This window comes from Brachionichthys hirsutus, chromosome 18 (assembly GCF_040956055.1).
Source record: "Brachionichthys hirsutus isolate HB-005 chromosome 18, CSIRO-AGI_Bhir_v1, whole genome shotgun sequence".
NCBI classification, from domain to species: domain Eukaryota; kingdom Metazoa; phylum Chordata; class Actinopteri; order Lophiiformes; family Brachionichthyidae; genus Brachionichthys; species Brachionichthys hirsutus.
This window is the reverse complement of record NC_090914.1, coordinates 11691802-11714026: the sequence shown is the minus strand read 5'-3', so window position 1 is coordinate 11714026 and position 22225 is coordinate 11691802. Positions and strand designations below refer to the sequence as shown.

General features: G+C 48.3%; 2 protein-coding genes across 2 annotated transcripts in view; one reads left to right on the top strand and one right to left on the bottom strand.

Annotated features, from left to right (window-relative positions):
• The window catches only part of trappc12 (trafficking protein particle complex subunit 12), a 22160-nt gene extending 16764 nt beyond the window's left edge, over nt 1-5396 (top strand). The window contains exons 7-12 of the mRNA XM_068752464.1: nt 364-436; nt 1065-1138; nt 2168-2266; nt 3928-4031; nt 4141-4228; nt 4345-5396. Coding sequence (XP_068608565.1) covers nt 364-436; nt 1065-1138; nt 2168-2266; nt 3928-4031; nt 4141-4228; nt 4345-4587 — 681 coding nt within the window. The 3' untranslated portion in view covers nt 4588-5396. The remainder of the gene's footprint in view (nt 1-363; nt 437-1064; nt 1139-2167; nt 2267-3927; nt 4032-4140; nt 4229-4344) is intronic.
• A 695-nt stretch (nt 5397-6091) lies between these two features.
• adi1 (acireductone dioxygenase 1) lies at nt 6092-12440 on the bottom strand. The gene is made up of 4 exons (XM_068751740.1): nt 12279-12440; nt 9116-9235; nt 8743-8922; nt 6092-6584 (listed from the first exon to the last, which is right to left on the bottom strand). The coding sequence occupies exons 1-4, from the start codon at nt 12399-12401 to the stop codon at nt 6468-6470; spliced, it is 540 nt and encodes a 179-aa protein (XP_068607841.1). The 5' UTR covers nt 12402-12440; the 3' UTR covers nt 6092-6467.
• Between the last annotated feature and the right edge of the window lie 9785 nt (nt 12441-22225).

Sequence of the window (22225 nt, the reverse complement as noted above, 5' to 3'; positions counted from 1 at the left end):
CACACACACACACACACAGAGACAGACACACACACACACACAGACACACACACACACACACACACACAGACACACACACAGACACACACACACACACACACACAGACACACACACAGACACACACACACACACACACACAGACACACACACACACACACACAGAGACACACACACACACACACACACACACACATAGACACACAGCCTCTGGATAAACATAAAGATATGCATACGCTGTATTATTCACACAATAAAACGACGCCCACAGAGAAGCACATTCTCCACAGGAGTCGTTCCGCCCACCTGTAACCGCTAGTGAGACCACGCCCCCCCCCCCCCTCTCTCCCTCTCTCCCCCAACAGATTTTGCAGAACTTGGGAAATGGCCTGTCTGAGGATGGAAGCAAGATCACGCTAACGCAGGAGAACAGGGGAGGTGAGCACACACACACACACACACACACACACACACACACACAGACACACACAGACACGCACACACACACACACACACACACACACACGCACACACACACACACCTGGCCCGTACTCGGGCTGAATATCAAACAGTCTCTCCATCCCAAGCGGATCAATACAGATTGGTCCGATGCGATCCCCTCACATCTGTATGGGCATGCTGGGGGGGGGGCTGTCACCTGACACCCACCAGCCCCCCCTCCATTGTTCTGTTCCAGCTTCATTAGGGCGATGAACAACAACGAGCCTCTCGGTGAAGAGACACTTTATAATTAGGAGAATGTGTGTGTGTGTGTGTGTGTGGGACCCCCCCCCCCCAGCCGTGCCCTCTGCCCACGCAGACAGCCAAGTCAATAATGCTGGGCCTTGCATTCACACATCAGACCCCCCCCCCCCACACATGAATGCTAATAGACCTGCACCCCGGCTCCTCCGTGGGGGGGGGGGGGCTGTCTGACAGGAAACGGGGAAGTGGAGCGTGCCGCCTTCTCTCCTCTAAATAAACCCCTTGTGTGTGTGGGGGGGGGGGGGGGGGCAGCCCCTCTAGAACTGAAACGTCTTCTTCTTCTGCTCTTCCTGCCTGCAGCGTCTCTCGGGCTTTGGAGGTCTCGCCTCAGCCGCGTCATGTTCTCCATGGCCAACTGCCTGCTGCTGATGAAGGTGCGTCGGGGGGGGGGGGCACACTGAAACCCCCCCAGACTGACCACTAATTGGATTCTTGGCCAGTGAGAGAGGGAGAACGGGAGAGAGAGAACGAGGGAGGTGTGGAGGCTCTAGAGAGAGCCACAGTGCCATCTAGTGGTGGGAATGAAAACTCCTCGGAGCGCTGGAGGAGGAGAAGTCTGCCTGTTAGCAGGAATACGGAAAAACTGCTGGATGGGTCCGGATGAATACATTCTGAAGATGGTCCTGGTCTAATTTGGATCCATTAAGTTCTGAGAGATCCGGATTCCCGTCCGGATACAGAAACATCTGGATTTTCCCATTTACTTTATAATTGAGGCTTTTTCTAAAATCATATCCAGTTAAATCTGCATTCAATTCAGAATCAGAGCCATAAAGGGGTCCGATCTGAACCACCATTAAACACGTCTTGTGGTTCTGATCCAGAATGAGGTCAGGAACAAATATTACATTTTAACATTAAACCATTTATGGATTAAGAATCAGTTAAAAATAAACATCAGCTCTGATTCACTTTGACTTTTCATGTTGGTGTTTAAAGATACCAGAACAATCTAGAACCTCCTGGTGCTGATCCAGGTCACCATGGTGATGGTGCAGTGAGCTGCTTGGGGGGGGGGGGGGGTCTGTGCCCTCTGAGGGCCTCTCCAGTCCTTAACTAAAGCTACGGTTTGTTTACCTCTCTGGTTCTTTCTCTAGATTATTCTGAACAGACAACAAACCCTGCTGAAAGGGAGGAGCTTTGTCTTTGACCGCTTTCTGTCTGTTAAAGAGAGAGAGACGGAATCAAAGGTTTATTATTACAGGTATGAGCTGTGTAATATTTGATGCTCTGGAAACGGCGGCTGAGCAATCTGAAGCAAGCTCCTCCCACTGGACATGGTCCAATCCCAGCGCAGGACGCTCTGTCTACACACACTGCCCCCCCAGTAGCCCCGCCTCTCTCTCCAGGCCTGGGTCACTCACCTTTAACCACCCGGTCTTTGCCCCCCCCCCCCCTCTCAGGACTACATCCTGGCTGTGGAGACCTATCACTCCATCGTCCAGTACGAGCCCCAGCAGAGGGTGCAGCTCCTGAGTGGGATAGGACGCATCTTCCTGCAGGTCGACCTGTTCACACGCACACGCACGCACACACACACACGCACACGCCCTGAGGTGCCCAACAGAGAAACCCGAGAAGGTGGACAGGAAGGAGAATTGATGCTGTGTCCTTAAAACAAAATGATTGGAAGCGAGACGTTGACCTGTGACCTGTGACCTGTCAGTAATTGTGCTGCGTCAGCACTTCATCAGTGTCGCTGCAAAAGTGCAGATTCCCGTTCTTGGACTAAAGTCTTCCATTTAGGAATCATATTGATCGTATTCAGATTACTGTGATCCTGGGATTAACAGATTTAATGTAATACTGACAAACGTTTCATCTCGTCTCACTTAAATATATATCTATCGTCGGTGGTTAATCTGCTGTTCTGGACGTCGGTGGTTAATCTGCTGCTGTTCTGGACGTCGGTGGTTAATCTGCTGTTGTTCTGGACGTCGGTGGTTAATCTGCTGTTGTTCTGGACGTCGGTGGTTAATCTGCTGTTCTGGACGTCGGTGGTTAATCTGCTGCTGTTCTGGACGTCGGTGGTTAATCTGCTGCTGTTCTGGACGTCGGTGGTTAATCTGCTGTTCTGGACGTCGGTGGTTAATCTGCTGCTTCCTGGACGTCGGTGGTTAATCTGCTGCTTCCTGGACGTCGGTGGTTAATCTGCTGCTTCCTGGACGTCGGTGGTTAATCTGCTGCTTCCTGGACGTCGGTGGTTAATCTGCTGCTGTTCTGGACGTCGGTGGTTAATCTGCTGTTCTGGACGTCGGTGGTTAATCTGCTGTTGTTCTGGACGTCGGTGGTTAATCTGCTGCTGTTCTGGACGTCGGTGGTTAATCTGTTGTTCTGGACGTCGGTGGTTAATCTGCTGCTTCCTGGACGTCGGTGGTTAATCTGCTGCTTCCTGGACGTCGGTGGTTAATCTGCTGCTGTTCTGGACGTCGGTGGTTAATCTGCTGCTGTTCTGGACGTCGGTGGTTAATCTGCTGCTTCCTGGACGTCGGTGGTTAATCTGCTGTTCTGGACGTCGGTGGTTAATCTGCTGCTGTTCTGGACGTCGGTGGTTAATCTGCTGTTCTGGACGTCGGTGGTTAATCTGCTGCTTCCTGGACGTCGGTGGTTAATCTGCTGTTGTTCTGGACGTCGGTGGTTAATCTGCTGCTGTTCTGGACGTCGGTGGTTAATCTGCTGCTTCCTGGACGTCGGTGGTTAATCTGCTGCTGTTCTGGACGTCGGTGGTTAATCTGCTGTTCTGGACGTCGGTGGTTAATCTGCTGCTTCCTGGACGTCGGTGGTTAATCTGCTGCTTCCTGGACGTCGGTGGTTAATCTGCTGCTGTTCTGGACGTCGGTGGTTAATCTGCTGTTGTTCTGGACGTCGGTGGTTAATCTGCTGCTTCCTGGACGTCGGTGGTTAATCTGCTGCTTCCTGGACGTCGGTGGTTAATCTGCTGCTGTTCTGGACGTCGGTGGTTAATCTGCTGCTGTTCTGGACGTCGGTGGTTAATCTGCTGCTTCCTGGACGTCGGTGGTTAATCTGCTGTTCTGGACGTCGGTGGTTAATCTGCTGCTGTTCTGGACGTCGGTGGTTAATCTGCTGCTGTTCTGGACGTCGGTGGTTAATCTGCTGTTCTGGACGTCGGTGGTTAATCTGCTGCTGTCTTCGTCTTGGCCAGATTGGAGACGTTAAAACGGCAGAGAGGTACTTCCGGGACGTGGAGGAGGCCTCTCAGACAGAAGGGAGTCCGCCCACTCACGCCACCTGCGTGCTGATGAACAGGTGCGCTGGCGTCGTGTGTCCTCTGCCCTGCGAGGGGCGAGACAACCTGTCCCCCTCGGTGCCGGACTGAAGCTGTCCAGATGTTTTCTGTGCGTCTCTGTGTCTCCAGGGCCTTCGTCCACCTCAGCCAGAACAGCTACGCCGAAGCGCACGCGTCCTTCCTCCGAGTCTTGGACTTGGACCCACAAAGCCCCGTTGTAAGTGCAACGTGGCCCTGAGCCACGTCGCCTTGGAAACGCACTTCTTTGCTTTGCACCAGTATCATTGGTCCTGATATTAAGTTCACTTATTCCCTCACTTTGTGCAAGTGCAGGCCAACAACAATGCGGCGGTGTGCTTGCTGTACCTGGGCCGTCTGAAGGAGTCCCTGGGCCAGCTGGAGGGCCTGGTGCAGCAGGAGCCGGCGCTGTACCTCCACGAGAGCGTCCTCTTCAACCTGACCACGATGTACGAGCTGGAGTCGTCTCGCAGCACCCAGAAGAAGCAGGCCCTGCTGGAGGCCGTGGCCCGCCGCGAGGGAGACAGCTTCAACACGCAGTGCCTGAAGCTGGCCTGAGAGGACGGGGGGGCGCTCAAGGTCCTGTGGACGTCTGGTGACACAAACGTCCACGTCCTCTGAAGTATGGAGAAACCAACCGTCCTTAAAATGACCGGAAAACGGCTCCTTTAATCCGTGCAGATTATTTTACGGCATACATTCGATCAATATTTAGGGAAACGCAGTTGTTTGAGTTTTCTTGTGGCCGAGATGAGAACGTTGACAATTAACCAGGTGAACATAGCCTAGCTAGCTAGCTTAGCCTAGCTTTTCATGTTATTTGATTTGACAATTGAAACAAACATGATATTAATGTCAATAAATAAACTCCATACTGTTGAAGCTAGCAAGCCAGCCTGGCTAATGCTAGCCGACTGCTGCCAGGCTAAGCTAACAGGCTACTGGCTGTAGCTTTGTATCTGGTGCTATTTTCTCAACCTGTTCCTCTCAACGGCTGCTTTAAAGATGCTGCATGATGGGATGGAGCTTTGTGAGTCCCTTGTTGGATGGGCCGGTGAGTTCAGTCTCACCTGAGACTGGGTTCTGTCCCGAGCGTCTCAGATGTCCAAAGCTCCCTCCGGCGAGGCCACATTCAGCTTTGTTCGCTCCTGCAGTCAAATAATCTCCTCAGATTACTCGTGTTGACGAAGCGTAAACTCGTAGGGCTCTAAAAGTGTACATCAGAAAAGCTGTTTATTATTGAAAGTTATTATAAAGCATGTCTTCTTAGGTCTTCTAGTCATTTGTCCTCGTGGTTCCTCAATCTTCAGTTTACATATTGATTATATTTATGTACATTAAAATGTGTTTTTTGTTTGTTTTGTTTTCTCCTGAATAAAATTTGAATTTTACATCTCGTCTGATTTAATGGAATGAAAGGTTTATTTATCTGTCCACATGTCTCTTTAAATTAACATGTAATAGGAAAATACGTTTTAAATGCATAATTACGTCTACAACACTTATCAAAACAAAGTGTCGTACAGAAGAAAATTACAGACAAAAAAAACACATTTAGAGAATAAACTAGCACAAAAAGGAGGTTTAGATCAAATGAGGAGTTTTAACATGAGACGTGGACATCCTGTCTCTTGCTGTTTTTCATGTCTGCAGCAGAGTCCCTGCATTTACGGAGGAATGTGTCCTCAATTCCGTTCCAATCAAAGGCGAGGAGAACAAAGCAGCTTTGAAACCTTTCGTTTGAGCAGAGGTGGTGAACCGGCTCAGCTGCACCCGAACCCAGCCCGAATTCACACACCACCACTAGATGGCAGCATTTCTTCAGTCATGCCAAATGGCACCAAGAAGATTTCCCTTTCTCCTCTTTGAGTCGAGCTGTGAAAACCCACGAGTACACGCTGTACAGTACATATCATGTACTGGTAGTAAAACTGCGTTCCTTGCGTCCTGCAATTCCTGATCGGATACATTATTGTTCACATTTCTGAGTGGAAAGTTATGGCGTGATCGTAATGTTTGCATGTGGAGTTAAAACGGAAAACATTTCGCTTTAGGAGCATAAAAAAATTAATTAACCCTTTAAGAGTGAAAGCTGAACAGATTTATTGAGATTCCACCGGAGAGGTTGTCGCCGTGCAGGATAGAAACTCATCACTGTGGAGTTCGTGCTCCGCTACAGACGACCACGCCTCCTCCACGCCTCCTCCGCGCCTCCTCCGCGCCTCCTCCACGACTCCTCCACGCCTCCTCCACGACTCCTCCACGCCTCCTCCACGCCTCCTCCACGCCTCCTCCACGACTCCTCCACGCCTCCTCCACGACTCCTCCACGACTCCTCCACGCCTCCTCCGCGCCTCCTCCACGACTCCTCCGCGCCTCCTCCACGACTCCTCCGCGCCTCCTCCACGCCTCCTGCGGCGTTGTGTGCAGCCGCTGTCTCAGCACTCCAGCAGCGACGCCAAGTACTTCCGACGGATGTCGAGTTCGTCAGACGGACGGTTGTAAGCCTTCCACACCGGCTCGCCCACGAACAACCTCATGGCTTTGGTGTAGTTCTAGAGAAGCAGACATGATCAGCGTGATCCGACCTGAGCTCTACCTCTATCAGCGTGATCCGACCTGAGCTCTACCTTTATCAGCGTGATCCGACCTGAGCTCTACCTCTATCAGCGTGATCCGACCTGAGCTCTACCTCTATCAGCGTGATCCGACCTGAGCTCTACCTCTATCAGCGTGATCCGACCTGAGCTCTACCTTTATCAGCGTGATCCGACCTGAGCTCTACCTTTATCAACGTGATCCGACCTGAGCCCTACGTCTATCAACGTGATCCGACCTGAGCCCTACGTCTATCAGCGTGATCCGACCTGAGCTCTACCTCTATCAGCGTGATCCGACCTGAGCCCTACGTCTATCAGCGTGATCCGACCTGAGCTCTACCTCTATCAGCGTGATCCGACCTGAGCCCTACGTCTATCAGCGTGATCCGACCTGAGCCCTACGTCTATCAGCGTGATCCGACCTGAGCTCTACCTCTATCAGCGTGATCCGACCTGAGCCCTACGTCTATCAGCGTGATCCAACCTGAGCTCTACCTCTATCAGCGTGATCCGACCTGAGCCCTACGTCTATCAGCGTGATCCGACCTGAGCTCTACCTCTATCAGCGTGATCCGACCTGAGCCCTACGTCTATCAGCGTGATCCGACCTGAGCTCTACCTCTATCAGCGTGATCCGACCTGAGCCCTACGTCTATCAGCGTGATCCGACCTGAGCCCTATGTCTATCAGCGTGATCCGACCTGAGCTCTACCTCTATCAGCGTGATCCGACCTGAGCCCTACGTCTATCAGCGTGATCCGACCTGAGCTCTACCTCTATCAGCGTGATCCGACCTGAGCTCTACCTCTATCAGCGTGATCCGACCTGAGCCCTACGTCTATCAGCGTGATCCGACCTGAGCCTTACGTCTATCAGCGTGATCCGACCTGAGCTCTACCTCTATCACCGTGATCCGACCTGAGCTCTACGTCTATCAGCGTGATCCGACCTGAGCTCTACGTCTATCAGCGTGATCCGACCTGAGCCCTACGTCTATCAGCGTGATCCGACCTGAGCTCTACCTCTATCAGCGTGATCCGACCTGAGCTCTACCTCTATCAGCGTGATCCGACCTGAGCCCTACCTCTATCAGCGTGATCCGACCTGAGCTCTACCTCTATCAGCGTGATCCGACCTGAGCTCTACGTCTATCAGCGTGATCCGACCTGAGCTCTACGTCTATCAGCGTGATACGACCTGAGCTCTACGTCTATCAGCGTGATCCGACCTGAGCTCTACGTCTATCAGCGTGATCCGACCTGACGAAAACGGGCCGTAACAACACAACCCTGATATTGCATCTTTAAACTGATGAACATTATTCTTGTTCTGAATTTTGGACTCTTTTTAAAAGGTTGCTACAGGGTCATGTTTACCTCGTGCTGCATCATCCAAGAAGAGGCCAGTTATTCAAGTTTTACATCTTTCGTGTTCCTTCTGTCTTCTAAAAGCTCACTGTTTGTCTTTCAAATGTGAGTGAGTCAGAAACGATTCAGCCTTTCTTCAGGCATCGGTTCATTCCGTCTCATCTCGTCCAGCATGCCGTCTCGCTTTAGAGCTGCTGTCCCTGTTGGACAGTCTTGAAGGCAACCAGATGAAGTTCCAATTTACCAGCTAACATTCAGTCCCTGTCCCAAGTAGCAGTACCAGTAGTATGAGTAGTATTAGCAGTACTAGTAGCAGTAGCGGGTGGTGGGTTCAGATCAACGACAGCTACATTCTTGAATGCTACGTACGGTACAGTTCTAGCAGCAGTAGCAGTAGTAGGAGTAGTATTAGCAGTACTAGTACCAGTTGTAACAGTAGTAGTAGTACTAGTAGCAGTAGTAGTAGTAGCAGCAGTAGTATTAGTAGCAGTACTAGTAGCAGTAGAGGGCATTGGGTTCAGATCGACAACAGCTACATTCTTGAATGCTACGTACAGTACAGTACAAGTAGCAGTACCAGTAGTATGAGTAGTATTAGCAGTACTAGTAGCAGTAGCAGGAGTACTAGTAGCAGTAGCGGGTGGTGGGTTCAGATCAACGACAGCTTCTTGAATGCTACGTACAGTACAGTACAAGTAGCAGTACCGGTAGTAGGAGTAGTATGAGCAGTACTAGTAGCTACGCACGGTCTCATCCAAGGTGAAGCGATGGTAGATGCCAGCCGGCAGCGTGATCAGGTCTCCCTTGCGCATGGCGATGCGGATCCATCGTTCCTCCTTGTCTCTGACGTCAAAGTAGGCCCGACCATCCAGGATGTAGCGGATCTCGTCGTCCAGGTGCAGGTGCTCCTCAAAGAACATCTTCAGCTGATGGATACCAAAGAAAGGTCCTGGACAATGATTAGAAGCCCCGTTGTCCCGGTCCTGTCTCTGGAGGACGATGTCCCTTTGATCGCGTTTCAGCTGTTTGGGAGCTTTTTCTCACAAAGCGACAGAATCACAGAAACACTTTTACTGGGTCGAAACGTGCAGCTTCTGCAGTACTCAGAGCTCGGATTACCTTTCCCTCGTAGTTGGGCAGGCTGTCCTTGTGAATAGTGATTATGTCCGTGTAGGAGTAGCCTTGATCTTTACGGATCTGCTCCAGCTCTGGATCCGTTTCATAGATGTCAGCATTGAGCTGCAACCACAGGAAGCATTAGTGAGCACACGGGTAACCAACAACAGTGTGAAGGTCACAGCCGGAGCTACACCCGCCGGCGGTGTGAAAGTCCAACTGGAGCTACACCCGCCGGCGGTGTGAAAGTCCAACTGGAGCTACACCCGCCGGCGGTGTGAAAGACCAACCGGAGCTACGTCAGCCGGCGGTGTGAAAGACCAACCGGAGCTACGTCAGCCGGCGGTGTGAAAGTCCAACCGGAGCTACACCCGCCGGCGGTGTGAAAGACCAACCGGAGCTACACCCGCCGGCGGTGTGAAAGTCTAACTCAGGGGTGCTCACACTTTTTCAGCATGCGAGCTACTTATAAAATGACCAAGTCAAAGCTCTACCCACTAAAAACATGCTAAACATAGAAGTATTTTCAAACATATTGAGCATTCTTTATGTACAATGTATGTTGATGTACCCTGTGTAACCGCATGAGCCAATATTAAACAACACAATTTAAGCAACTATGAACATTTCTTTGTATTTGCATCAGTTTACTTTGATGACTTGCATTGACTTGAGTCAGGGATGCGTAGTCCGGACAGTCGCTGCTGACTCAAGCACACTTCCAAATGTTCATCGGTCATGGTGGAACGGTGCTTGGACTGAATGATGTTCATGTGGGGAAAGGCTGACTCGCATAAATAAGTGGAACCGAGTAATGCAGTGAAGGAGGCGGCACCTGTCCTCATGTTGGGGGACGTGTCCTCCAGAACTGTCCACTAGGTGTCGACTTCAGTTCGACGTCGGCTTGAAGAGTCAAAATCTAATTTTCCACTCCAGAAGAGTTCAGATGAAACAGTGTTGCAATCTTTGATGCGAGTGTATTAACATCAGCATCTTCGTTGATGGTTAGCACATGAACGTAGCGACTGGCTCCATCAGAGACAAGACTTGAAAGCGATTGTCAAACAGTGAGAAACACTCTCAATCTCTGACGTCCGTCCACATTTGCCGGTTCCATCCTCAGCGTGGCTCCACAGCGCCGTGTAATGGACTTCTGGACAGCAGAGCTTTGATTGAAGATAATATCTCGGCCTTGTTCTTAAAGTCTCGGAACAATCAGTCCGCTGCTCTAACGAACGCCTCTTTCACCACCTCTCCGTCTTGGAAGGACTTCTTGTTCGTAACGATGGCGTGACTCACGCAGGACGATGCCTCGGTGGCGGCTTTCGCTTCGGAAGTGCCGGCATGTTGCGTGAAAACTGTGTGCTGTCCGGACTACTGGGGTTTTGTTTCGTTAACTTTTCTTTTTCGCAGCTCGCTTTTCGGCAGAAAGTCGGTGTCGTATTTCCCATGGACAGTCCGAAAATGGCGCTCCACTTTTCCCTTCTTCGGTAACGCGATGGTCGACAGTTCAGGCAAACGCACTTGGAAAGCGACTTTGTGAAAAAAGATTCCACCTCCCATTCCTCATGAGAGGTCAGGCTACGTTCCGACTCTCACCTCTGGGTCATGGGAGGACGGACAAGATCCCGGATTCAAGCGGTCCAAGCGAGTTTCCCCCGCAGGGGGGCTGGACGCAGCCTGAGAGACGGGAGGAGGAGCCCAGTCAGGAAGGAACCCGGAGTAGAGCCGCTGCTCCTCCACATCGAGGGGAGTCAGCTGAGGACGCTCGGCTATCGATGTGACACGCCCCCTGGAGGAGGTCAGGGGGCGTGGCTATCAATAGCAAAATAGTATTATGTGTATTTTTCCTTTTTTAGTATCTTTTATCTTATTTTAACATTTTTGCATGTTTTATTATTGTACTTTGCACTGTTGGGAGCGCTTGGTGATTTCTGTGCACTTGTTGCCATGACAATAAAGACCTATTCTATTCATAGCAAGACGACATGATTTTTTGTTTTTACTTTATTTGCATATTACTTTGAACCAAAGTAACTTCAACATGCTGTTCGGTGTTGACAGTAACTTCATTGTTCCTTTCTTGTTGTCTTCCAGAACGCTAACCTTTATTTAACTGAACACAAATGAACCGTCATTTAAAGATTAACAAAGAAAGACAAACTCGTCAGGCTGGAGTGGCGCGATGATTGTGTGTCGTTAGTGGGTCAGAGAGCGTGAGGAGGAAGTGTTCTACCAGCAGAATGCCAGGCTGAGCGCTGAACCCGACCAGACCGGAACCAGCACCGTGCGGGGCTTAGAGCCAGACCAGACCGGAACCAGCACCGTGCAGGGCTTAGAACTCTACCAGACCGGAACCAGCACCGTGCAGGGCTTAGAACTCTACCAGACCGGGACCAGCACCGTGCAGGGCTTAGAGCCAGACCAGACCAGAACCAGCACCGTGCAGGGCTTAGAACTCTACCAGACCGGAACCAGCACCGTGCGGGGCTTAGAACTCTACCAGACCGGAACCAGCACCGTGCGGGGCTTAGAGCCCGACCAGACCGGAACCAGACCGTGCGGGGCTTAGAACCAGCCCAGACCAGAACCAGCACCGTGCGGGGCTTAGAACTCTACCAGACCGGAACCAGCACAGTGCGGGGCTTAGAACTCTACCAGACCGGAACCAGCACCGTGCGGGGCTTAGAGCCCGACCAGACCGGAACCAGCACCGTGCAGGGCTTAGAGCCAGACCAGACCAGAACCAGCACCGTGCCGGGCTTAGAACCAGCCCAGACCAGAACCAGCACCGTGCGGGGCTTAGAACTCTACCAGACCGGAACCAGCACCGTGCGGGGCTTAGAGCCCGACCAGACCGGAACCAGCACCGTGCAGGGCTTAGAGCCAGACCAGACCAGAACCAGCACCGTGCGGGGTTTAGAACCAGCCCAGACCAGAACCAGCACCGTGCCGGGCTTAGAACCAGCCCAGACCAGAACCAGCACCGTGCAGGGCTTAGAACTCTACCAGACCGGAACCAGCACCGTGCAGGGCTTAGAGCCCTACCAGACCGGAACCAGCACCGTGCAGGGCTTAGAGCCAGACCAGACCGGAACCAGCACCGGACGGTTCTTGCAGCGTTCAGACTACTTGTGTCCGTCAGTGTAAACAGCAGCTGCTTTACCTTCCAGTAGAAAACTCCCAGCTTCTTTAAGTCCTCCGGGGACACGGGCTGGTCCGGGTCCAGTCTGTGAGGGGTCCTCTGGTCCCCCTCGGAGCTGTCCATGTACCAGGCTTGGAGACTCATGCTGCTGCCGGTGAGGTCCGACGGCCGAAGTCACAGCCCCGCGTGACGCGTCACGTGGTGACAGCCAAATACAGCCCCATCCCCCTCACCCAACACGCGCGCGCGCGCACGCGCTCGCACATGCCCAGCTGAGGTTGGAGGATGGGGCAGAAGGAGGAGAGCATGAGAGAGATGAAGGAGGAGGAGGAAGAGAGGGTGAGATGAGGGGAGAAGGGTGCTGGGACAGACGAGACTAGACTAGACTAGACCACTAGAGGAGACTAGACTAGACCACTAGACTTGACTAGACTAGACCACTAGAGGAGACTAGACTAGACCACTAGACTTGACTAGACTAGACCACTATAGGAGACTAGACTAGACCACTAGAGGAGACTAGACTAGACCACTAGACTAGACTAGACTAGACCACTAGAGGAGACTAGACTAGACCACTAGAGGAGACTAGACTAGACCACTAGAGGAGACTAGACTAGACTAGACCACTAGAGGAGACTCGACTAGACCACTAGAGACTAGACTAGACCACTAGAGGAGACTTGACAGACTCGACTAGACTAGACCACTAGAGGAGACTCGACTAGACCACTAGACCACTAGAGGAGACTAGACTAGACCACTAGAGGAGACTAGACTAGACCACTAGACTAGACTAGACTAGACCACTAGAGGAGACTAGACTAGACCACTAGAGGAGACTAGACTAGACCACTAGACTAGACCACTAGAGGAGACTCGACTAGACCACTAGAGACTAGACTAGACCACTAGAGGAGACTTGACAGACTCGACTAGACTAGACCACTAGAGGAGACTCGACAGACTCGACTAGACTAGACCACTAGAGGAGACTCGACTAGACTAGACTAGACCACTAGAGGAGACTCGACAGACTCGACTTGACTAGACCACTAGAGGAGACTCGACTAGACCACTAGACTAGACTAGACTAGACCACTAGAGGAGACTAGACTAGACCACTAAAGGAGACTCGACTAGACCACTAGACTAGACTAGACTAGACCACTAGAGGAGACTAGACTAGACCACTAGAGGAGACTAGACTAGACCACTAGAGGAGACTCGACTAGACCACTAGAGACTAGACTAGACCACTAGAGGAGACTTGACAGACTCGACTAGACTGGACCACTAGAGGAGACTCGACAGACTCGACTAGACCACTAGACTAGACTAGACTAGACCACTAGAGGAGACTAGACTAGACCAGTAGACTAGACTAGACTAGACCACTAGAGGAGACTAGACTAGACCACTAGAGGAGACTCGACTAGACCACTAGACTAGACTAGACTAGACCACTAGACTAGACTAGACTAGACCACTAGAGGAGACTCGACAGACTCGACTAGACTAGACCACTAGAGGAGACTCGACTAGACCACTAGACTAGACTAGACTAGACCACTAGAGGAGACTCGACAGACTCGACTAGACTAGACCACTAGAGGAGACTCGACAGACTCGACTAGACTAGACCACTAGAGGAGACTCGACTAGACCACTAGACTAGACTAGACTAGACCACTAGAGGAGACTCGACAGACTCGACTAGACTAGACCACTAGAGGAGACTCGACTAGACCACTAGACTAGACTAGACTAGACCACTAGAGGAGACTCGACAGACTCGACTAGACTAGACCACTAGAGGAGACTCGACAGACTCGACTAGACTAGACCACTAGAGGAGACTCGACTAGACCACTAGACTAGACTAGACTAGACCACTAGAGGAGACTAGACTAGACCACTAGAGGAGACTCGACTAGACCACTAGACTAGACTAGACTAGACCACTAGAGGAGACTAGACTAGACCACTAGAGGAGACTAGACTAGACCACTAGAGGAGACTAGACTAGACCACTAGACTAGACCACTAGAGGAGACTCGACTAGACCACTAGAGACTAGACTAGACCACTAGAGGAGACTTGACAGACTCGACTAGACTGGACCACTAGAGGAGACTCGACTAGACCACTAGACTAGACTAGACTAGACCACTAGAGGAGACTAGACTAGACCACTAGAGGAGACTAGACTAGACCACTAGAGGAGACTAGACTAGACCACTAGACTAGACCACTAGAGGAGACTCGACTAGACCACTAGAGACTAGACTAGACCACTAGAGGAGACTTGACAGACTCGACTAGACTGGACCACTAGAGGAGACTCGACAGACTCGACTAGACCACTAGACTAGACTAGACTAGACCACTAGAGGAGACTAGACTAGACCAGTAGACTAGACTAGACTAGACCACTAGAGGAGACTAGACTAGACCACTAGAGGAGACTCGACTAGACCACTAGACTAGACTAGACTAGACCACTAGACTAGACTAGACTAGACCACTAGAGGAGACTAGACTAGACCACTAGAGGAGACTCGACAGACTCGACTAGACTAGACCACTAGAGGAGACTCGACTAGACCACTAGACTAGACTAGACTAGACCACTAGACTAGACTAGACTAGACCACTAGAGGAGACTCGACAGACTCGACTAGACTAGACCACTAGAGGAGACTCGACAGACTAGACTAGACCGGCGGTCTCCAACCTTTTTCCTTCAAAGGACCGGTTTCATGGTGGGCAATTTTTTTGTGGACCGGGGGGTTAATTAAATAAAAAAAGAGGAATATAATCTTACCAATAAACTTTAGATTATGCACTTGCAATAACTATTTATTTTTTTTGAACTTTTTATTTTTTAGAACAAAACATCATCTGAGACAAGTGTGTAAGTAGACATTAATAAGAAAATAATGAACAAAAATAACAAACAAAAACAATATATATACACATAAGAAAAGAAAGTGTATTACCAATAAGGAAAAAAATGAAATAGAAGACACATAAAATAAACAAAGAAAGACAAAAACGAAAAACAAATCCAAAAGTGAAACCTACGCATAGTTAAAAAGACATTTACAGATCGAGGGATTCTTTAACTATAACCTATAACTTTAACTTTAACTATAAACTGGTCCATTTTCATTTGCCGTCATTTTTTCATTATGTAAACTTGCTTTAGTCTGTTTCTCCATTCTATGATCATTGGTGGATTCACCTTCTTCCAGTTGGAAGTGACTGATTTCATGGCAATCAATATTACAATCTTCAAAATATATCTTTGATCACAATTAAAATGATCCCCTAAAATAACTCCTAATAAATAAAGCAACATATTTGAAGGGGCTTGCTTTTTTACAATTATCTCAGTCTCTTCTTTAACGTTTTCCCAGTACCCTAGTATTTCTGGACAGTCCCATAGAAAATGAGTGTGGTCTCCTATTTTGCCACATTGTGTCCAACACAAAGCTTTAGAGTTACCTTTAAAAAAACTTGATACAACTAAGGGAGTATGAAAGTAGCGCGTTTTTAATTTCCATTCAGACTCTTTCCATTGTTGGCTATTGATTCCTTTATGACACTGATTACAGATCTGCTCCCACTGCTCATCTACAATTATTGTGTTGCATTCTAGTTCCCATTTTTCTTTGATGTTTAAAGTGTTTTGAAAGATGTCTGATGATAGCTTTTTATGGAGGTAAGAAATATGTTTATGTATAGGAAGACCTGTTTCTATAATTGTGATAAAATATTTTTCTATAGAATTTGGAATTTTGACAATTCTTTCTTTTTCCTTATGGTTTGTGATGTAATGCCTAATTTGTAAATATCTATATAAATCATTTGAGGGGAGGTCGATTTGTTCCTGTAGTTGTGCAAAGGACTTTAAATGCGTTTCTTCAAACAGTTGATGAAAAATGTTAAGGCCTTTACTTCCCACCTCTGAAAACCCAGATCACTCATTGACGGTGTAAAGTCGATGTTACCTAATATGGGCATGGCTCGTCAGATTGATCCAGCATCTTTGAGCATTTTCTTTACCTCTCTCCAAACCTTCATAGTATGTTTTATCCATTCATTTCCAATCTTCATTTTATTGAAATGCTTTAAGTCTACAAAGGGTAGGACCGATAATTGTGTTCCTTTTACTTCGCCTTGTTCTATTTGAATCCATTTTACTTCCTCGTCTCCAGTAATCCAGGTCACAACTGCTGTTAGTTGAGCTGCCCAATAGTAATGTTTCAAATTTGGCAAAGCTAAACCTCCTTTATTCTTGGCTAAATGAATAATTTTAAGCCTAATTCTGGGTCTCTTGTGTTTTCATATAAATTGAGAGAGTAATTTATTTAACCAATTAAAGGTACAAATTGGAATTCTTAAGGGCAATGACTGGAATAAAAATAAGAGTCGATGAAGTATATTCATTCTTATTGTTTCAAAGACAAAGGGAGGACCTCCCAACGTGTCAGATCATTCTTTATTTGTTTTATTAACTTATTATAGTTTGCGTCAAAGAGTTTTTTGGTATCAGGTGTTATCGTAATTCCCAGATATCTAAATCCTTGTTTGGACCAACGAAAAGATACCGGCTCATTAAGTTGATTAGGCCACCTTCCCATCGAGGTATTGAAGTAACTGGATTTTTTATGAAGAGCAGGATATCGTAAGCAAAAAGAGACATTTTATGGATATTTCTCCCACCATCTTCGTCCCCTTCAATCCGAACATCCCTCCTGATGGCCTCCGCCAGAGGTTCAATGCTGAGAGCAAAGAGGATGGGAGAGAGAGAGTCACCCTTACGCCTCTCTCAATATCAAAAAAGTCAGAACAAAATCCATTAACTCTCATTTTTGACTTTGGATTTTTATATCCAAAACCAGCTCACAAATGTTTTACCAAAACCCATTTCAATTGATGTCTGGTCCAAAGATTCCCAGTCTACCTGGTTGAATGCTTTCTCTGCATCCAAACAGAAGCAGCGACGTTTGTGGGTCTTTTGCCATAAGTGACTGCAGGTTTAGCGCTCTTCTTACGTTATTTGTCCCCTGGCGACCTACAATAAACCCAGTCAGGTCTGGTTTGATCAGTTTCTTAATATATTTTTGTACTCTAGCTGTTAAGATAGATGTTAATATTTTGTAGTCCACACACAGGAGACTGATAGGACGGTAACTAGAACACTGCAGTGGATCGTTTCCTTCCTTATGCAGGACTGTGATGATGGCCTCTGACCACGACTTCAGAGGGTTCCCTGAGTTCAACACATAATTATACAGCTTGGTTAAAATAGGAGTAAAATCATTGACATACACTTTAAAGTATTCGCCAGTAAACCCATCTATTCCAGGTGACTTATTATGTTTTAATTTAATGACTTCTTTTTCTGTAACTGGTTCTACTAACACAGAGCCTTCATCAGTCAGTTTGTCTAATTTAAGATTTCTAAAGAACTTACCTATCCTTTCTTCTTTCAATTCTTGGGATTTACCCTGATACAATTGTTCATAGTATTTAGCAAAAGTATCTGATATTATTTTTGGGTTAGTTTCCGTATCATTGGAGTTAAGTTTTTTTATGCACCGTTAGTTGTGGTCTCAATAATTCCTTCTGTCCTTCATGTTCACGTTTTGTGTTTCATAAATTCCACGTTCTTGTTTTTTAATCCGGGTTCTTGGTCTCTCTGTGCCGAAGCAGCTTTGAACCCTTCATTGCTCGTTAACGAAGCTAATCAGCTGTTGTAGATAAATCGAGTTTTAAGTCTGACTCTCCTGGTTTGTTAAAATAAGTTTTCTTTTCTTCCTCCTCTTCTTCCTCCTCAGTTGGACTTTCCCTTTAGCAAAGAAGCTCTCCAAAGACGTTTGTTTTTTAATTTAATCTTCGCTAATTCACGTCTGTTTTTAGTAACGTATCACGCGAAGCATGAAAATTCACAGGCGATTGTTACGTTGGTGAAAATCCGGTCGTTTTTCAAAATAAAATACCTTTTAGACGCTAATAATCGATACAACGGAAATTGTATACATTAGTTATTCTTCCTGTGCGGCCCGGTAACAAAGCCTCTCGGACCGCTGGTTGGGGACCGCTGGACTAGATCACTAGAGTAGACCACTAGTGTAATGTCTACTCGACATGCATAGTCATGCTCAGGACAACCAGGTTTTGTAGGAACGTAACACGAACTTTATTAGCTTAGCTTAACTCTGTAGCATCCCGCGACGGGTCTCTCGACTGATGCATGCGCATTCCACAACTCCTGTTGTGGTGCATTCAAGGCACATTCAAGGGTAGGAATTCACATACATTACAACTAGAGTAGACTAGACTAGACAGACTAGACTAGAGTAGACCACTAGAGTAGACTAGACCACTAAACTAGACTAGACCACTAAACTAGACTCGACAGGCTACAGTAGACTAGACCACTAGACTAGACAGACTAGACTAGACAGGCTAGACTAGACTATACCTCTAGACTTCAGCACTAGAATGGACAGCCTAGACTAGACTAGACCACTAGAGTAGACTAGACTAGACTAGACAAGACTAGACTAGACAGGCTAGACTAGACTAGACCACTAGAATAGACCAGACTAGACTAGACAAGACTAGACTAGACAGGCTAGACCATTAGACTAGACTAGAGAGGCTAGACTAGGCTAGACCACTAGACTAGACTAGACTAGACTAGACAAAACTAGACTAGACAGGCTAGACTAGACAGGCTAGACCACTAGACTAGACTAGACATGCTTGACTAGACTACACTAGACTAGACTCGAAAGGCTAGACTAGACTAGACCACTAGACTAGACTAGACAGACTAGACAAGACAGGCTAGACCACTCCACAAGACTAGAATAGACTAGAGCACTAGACTAGAATAGACAGACTAGACTAGACATGCTAGACTAGACTAGACCACTAAACTAGACTCGACAGGCTACAGTAGACTAGACCACTAGACTAGACAGACTAGAATACACAGACTAGACTGCCAGACAAGATTAGACCACTAGACTAGACTAGAAGAGCTAGACTAGACTAGACCACTGAACTAGACTCGACATGCTACAATAGATTAGACCACTAGACTAGACTAGACCACTAGACAAGACCACTAGACTAGACAGACGAGACCCGACAGGGTAGACTAGACTAGACCACTACACTAGACCACTAGAATAGACTAGACAGGCTAGACTAGACATGCTAGACTAGACTATACCACTAGAATAGACCAGTAGACTAGACTAGACTGGCCAGACTAGACCTGCTGGACTAGACTAGACAGACTAGACTAGATTCGACCACTAGTCTAGACTAGACTGGCTATACTAGACTAGACAGGCTAGACTAGAATATACCACTAGACTAGACTAGACTAGACTAGACAGGCTCGACTAGACTAGACTAGCTTTATGATGAATAATTTAAAGCAATCTGTTAAAGAGGGAAGGGATTAAGCCCATCGCCTCCTGTCATGGACCCCTGCGCTACGAACTGGTCTGCTCCGTGTCCACATACATTTCTAGATTAATGCAAACTGGTTACCTGAAATGGAACATGAATGAAAACTTTTATAAAAATAAAACGGCTTATTACCGCAGGTGGTCCTTTCTTGTCCCACACCATCTCAAACATGGTTCTACTCTTCACGAGTATCTGTTTCTAATGTTCCTAATGAAGCATCTCGTTGGAAGCATCCATTATTCTGTCCCTAGTCTTTACAGAAACTGTATACATGGAAAACATTTGTGATGGTGGCGCAGTGGTAAGCGCTGTCGCCTCACAGCAAAAAGGTTCAAATCTGACTTGTGGCCTTTCTGTGAGGAGTTTACATGTTTTCCCCGTGTCTGTGTGGGTTCTCCCTAGGTTTTCCCCGTGTCTGCGTGGGTTCTCTCCGGGTTCTCCCCGTGTCTGGGTGGGTTCTCTCTGGGTTCTCCCCGTGTCTGTGTGGGTTCTCTCCGGGTTCTCCCCGTGTCTGGGTGGGTGCTCTCTGGCATCTCCCTGTGTCTGCGTGGGTTCTTTCTGGGTTCTCCTCGTGTCTCTGTGGGTTCTCTCTGGGTTCTCACCGTGTCTGCGTGGGTTCTCTCCGGGTTCTCCCCGTGTCTGCGTGGGTTCTCTCCCGGTTTTCCCCATGTCTGGGTGGGTTCTCTCCGGGTTCTCCCCGTGCCTGGGTGGGTTCTCTCTGGGTTCTCCCCGTGTCTGGGTAGGTTCTCTCCGGGTTTTCCCCGTATCTGGGTGGGTTCTCTCCGGGTTCTCCCCGTGCCTGGGTGGGTTCTCTCCGGGTTCTCCCAGTGTCTGGGTAGGTTCTCTCCGGGTTCTCCCCGTGTCTGGGTAGGTTCTCTCCGGGTTTTTCCCGTATCTGGGTGGGTTCTCTCCGGGTTCTCCCTGTGTCTAGGTGGGTTCTCTCCGGGTTCTCCCCGTGTCTGGGTGGGTTCTCCCCGGGTTTTCCCTGTGTCTGGGTGGGTTCTCTCCCGGTTCTCCATGTGTCTGGGTGGGTTCTCTCCGGGTTCTCCCCGTGTCTGGGTGGGTTCTCTCCGGGTTCTCCTCGTGTCTGGGTGGGTTCTCTCCGGGTTCTCCCCGTGTCTAGGTGGGTTCTCTCTGGGTTCTCCCCATGTCTGGGTAGGTTCTCTCTGGGTTCTCCCCGTGTCTGGGTGGGTTCTCTCCCGGTTCTCCCCGTGCCTGGGTGGGTTCTCTCCGGGTTCTCCCTGTGTGTCTGTGTTGGTCCTCCAGCAATACCTGCGACCCAGATTTCAGATCAAGCGGTCAACAAAATGAATAAATAAATATATTTATGATATGCAGTATAACCATTAAAAAAAATAATACAGCATATTATTTGAACAATTACGCCTTCTTGATGTGTTTGATAATTAAACAGTTATACTGTGAAATTATCTTCCTCATCGACGTCATCGTCAGCTGCTCAGTTGCCTCTGCGTCATTCACATATCAGCCACTTCGGCTGGCAGGTCGGTGAAACAGCACCACCCAGCGGCCGCACGCGGAACAGCTCCACGACGCAGTCATCTTTACGGCTCGAGAATAATGTCTGGCGCTGTTTTGACCTCCACCGCGTTCTGTTCTTGATGGCGCCTGTTTGTTAGCAGGAACTGCTGGATGGATCTGCATGAATAAAAATCTGAAGATGCGTCTTGGTCTGATTTAGAGCATTCCGGATACCCAGAGCTGCTTGGCGGAGGTCTGCCAGTGCTTTTCTAGTCGATCATGTTTTTCATTGATGTTATTAAAGTGTTGTCTTCTCATACTAAGAGAGGATAGAAATAAAACATAAAATTAACATGTTCAAAGTACCACCGTGCTAATTCGAATCTGCTGGTGAAGAGGTTTAAACTAAAACAGAGAATCAGGGAAAACAGATATCTCCTCTGCTCCCTGAACGCAGCACGGAACCTGTTATGGAACATCTAGCAGCAAAAGTAAATAGAACTAATACAATAGTTTGTTTCTTGATCTACAAGAGGGGAGCATGCCCTCTTGTGGCCGTTTCTGGAATAAAACCGGAAATGTCCCAAACCCCGTTCATTTCTATGGGCAAATTTCAAATCGAATTATCGCGAGAACGGTACGTTGTAGAGACTTGGAAACCTGGTCTACCCGACATAATTCGGCCATGCTGAACACGCTGGGGCAAACCGCGTCTCTCTACGACCCTTCCCTTCCCGAGATATGGCAAAAATAAAGCTTTGCACGCATGTAACGTCCGTAAATCACATCAACCTGATGTCAAGGAGATTATTATTTCACGTGTGACACACAGGTTTATGGTAAAACTCGTTTATCATGAAGCTTTGTAGAAGCGTCCTTTGTCTGCCGTGGGACAGACAAATGGGACGTTCCGGTCTCTCATGATAAATCAGATCTTATTTTCACAATGAAACAATTATAAAGTGTTTCATGTAATTCCCTGCTTC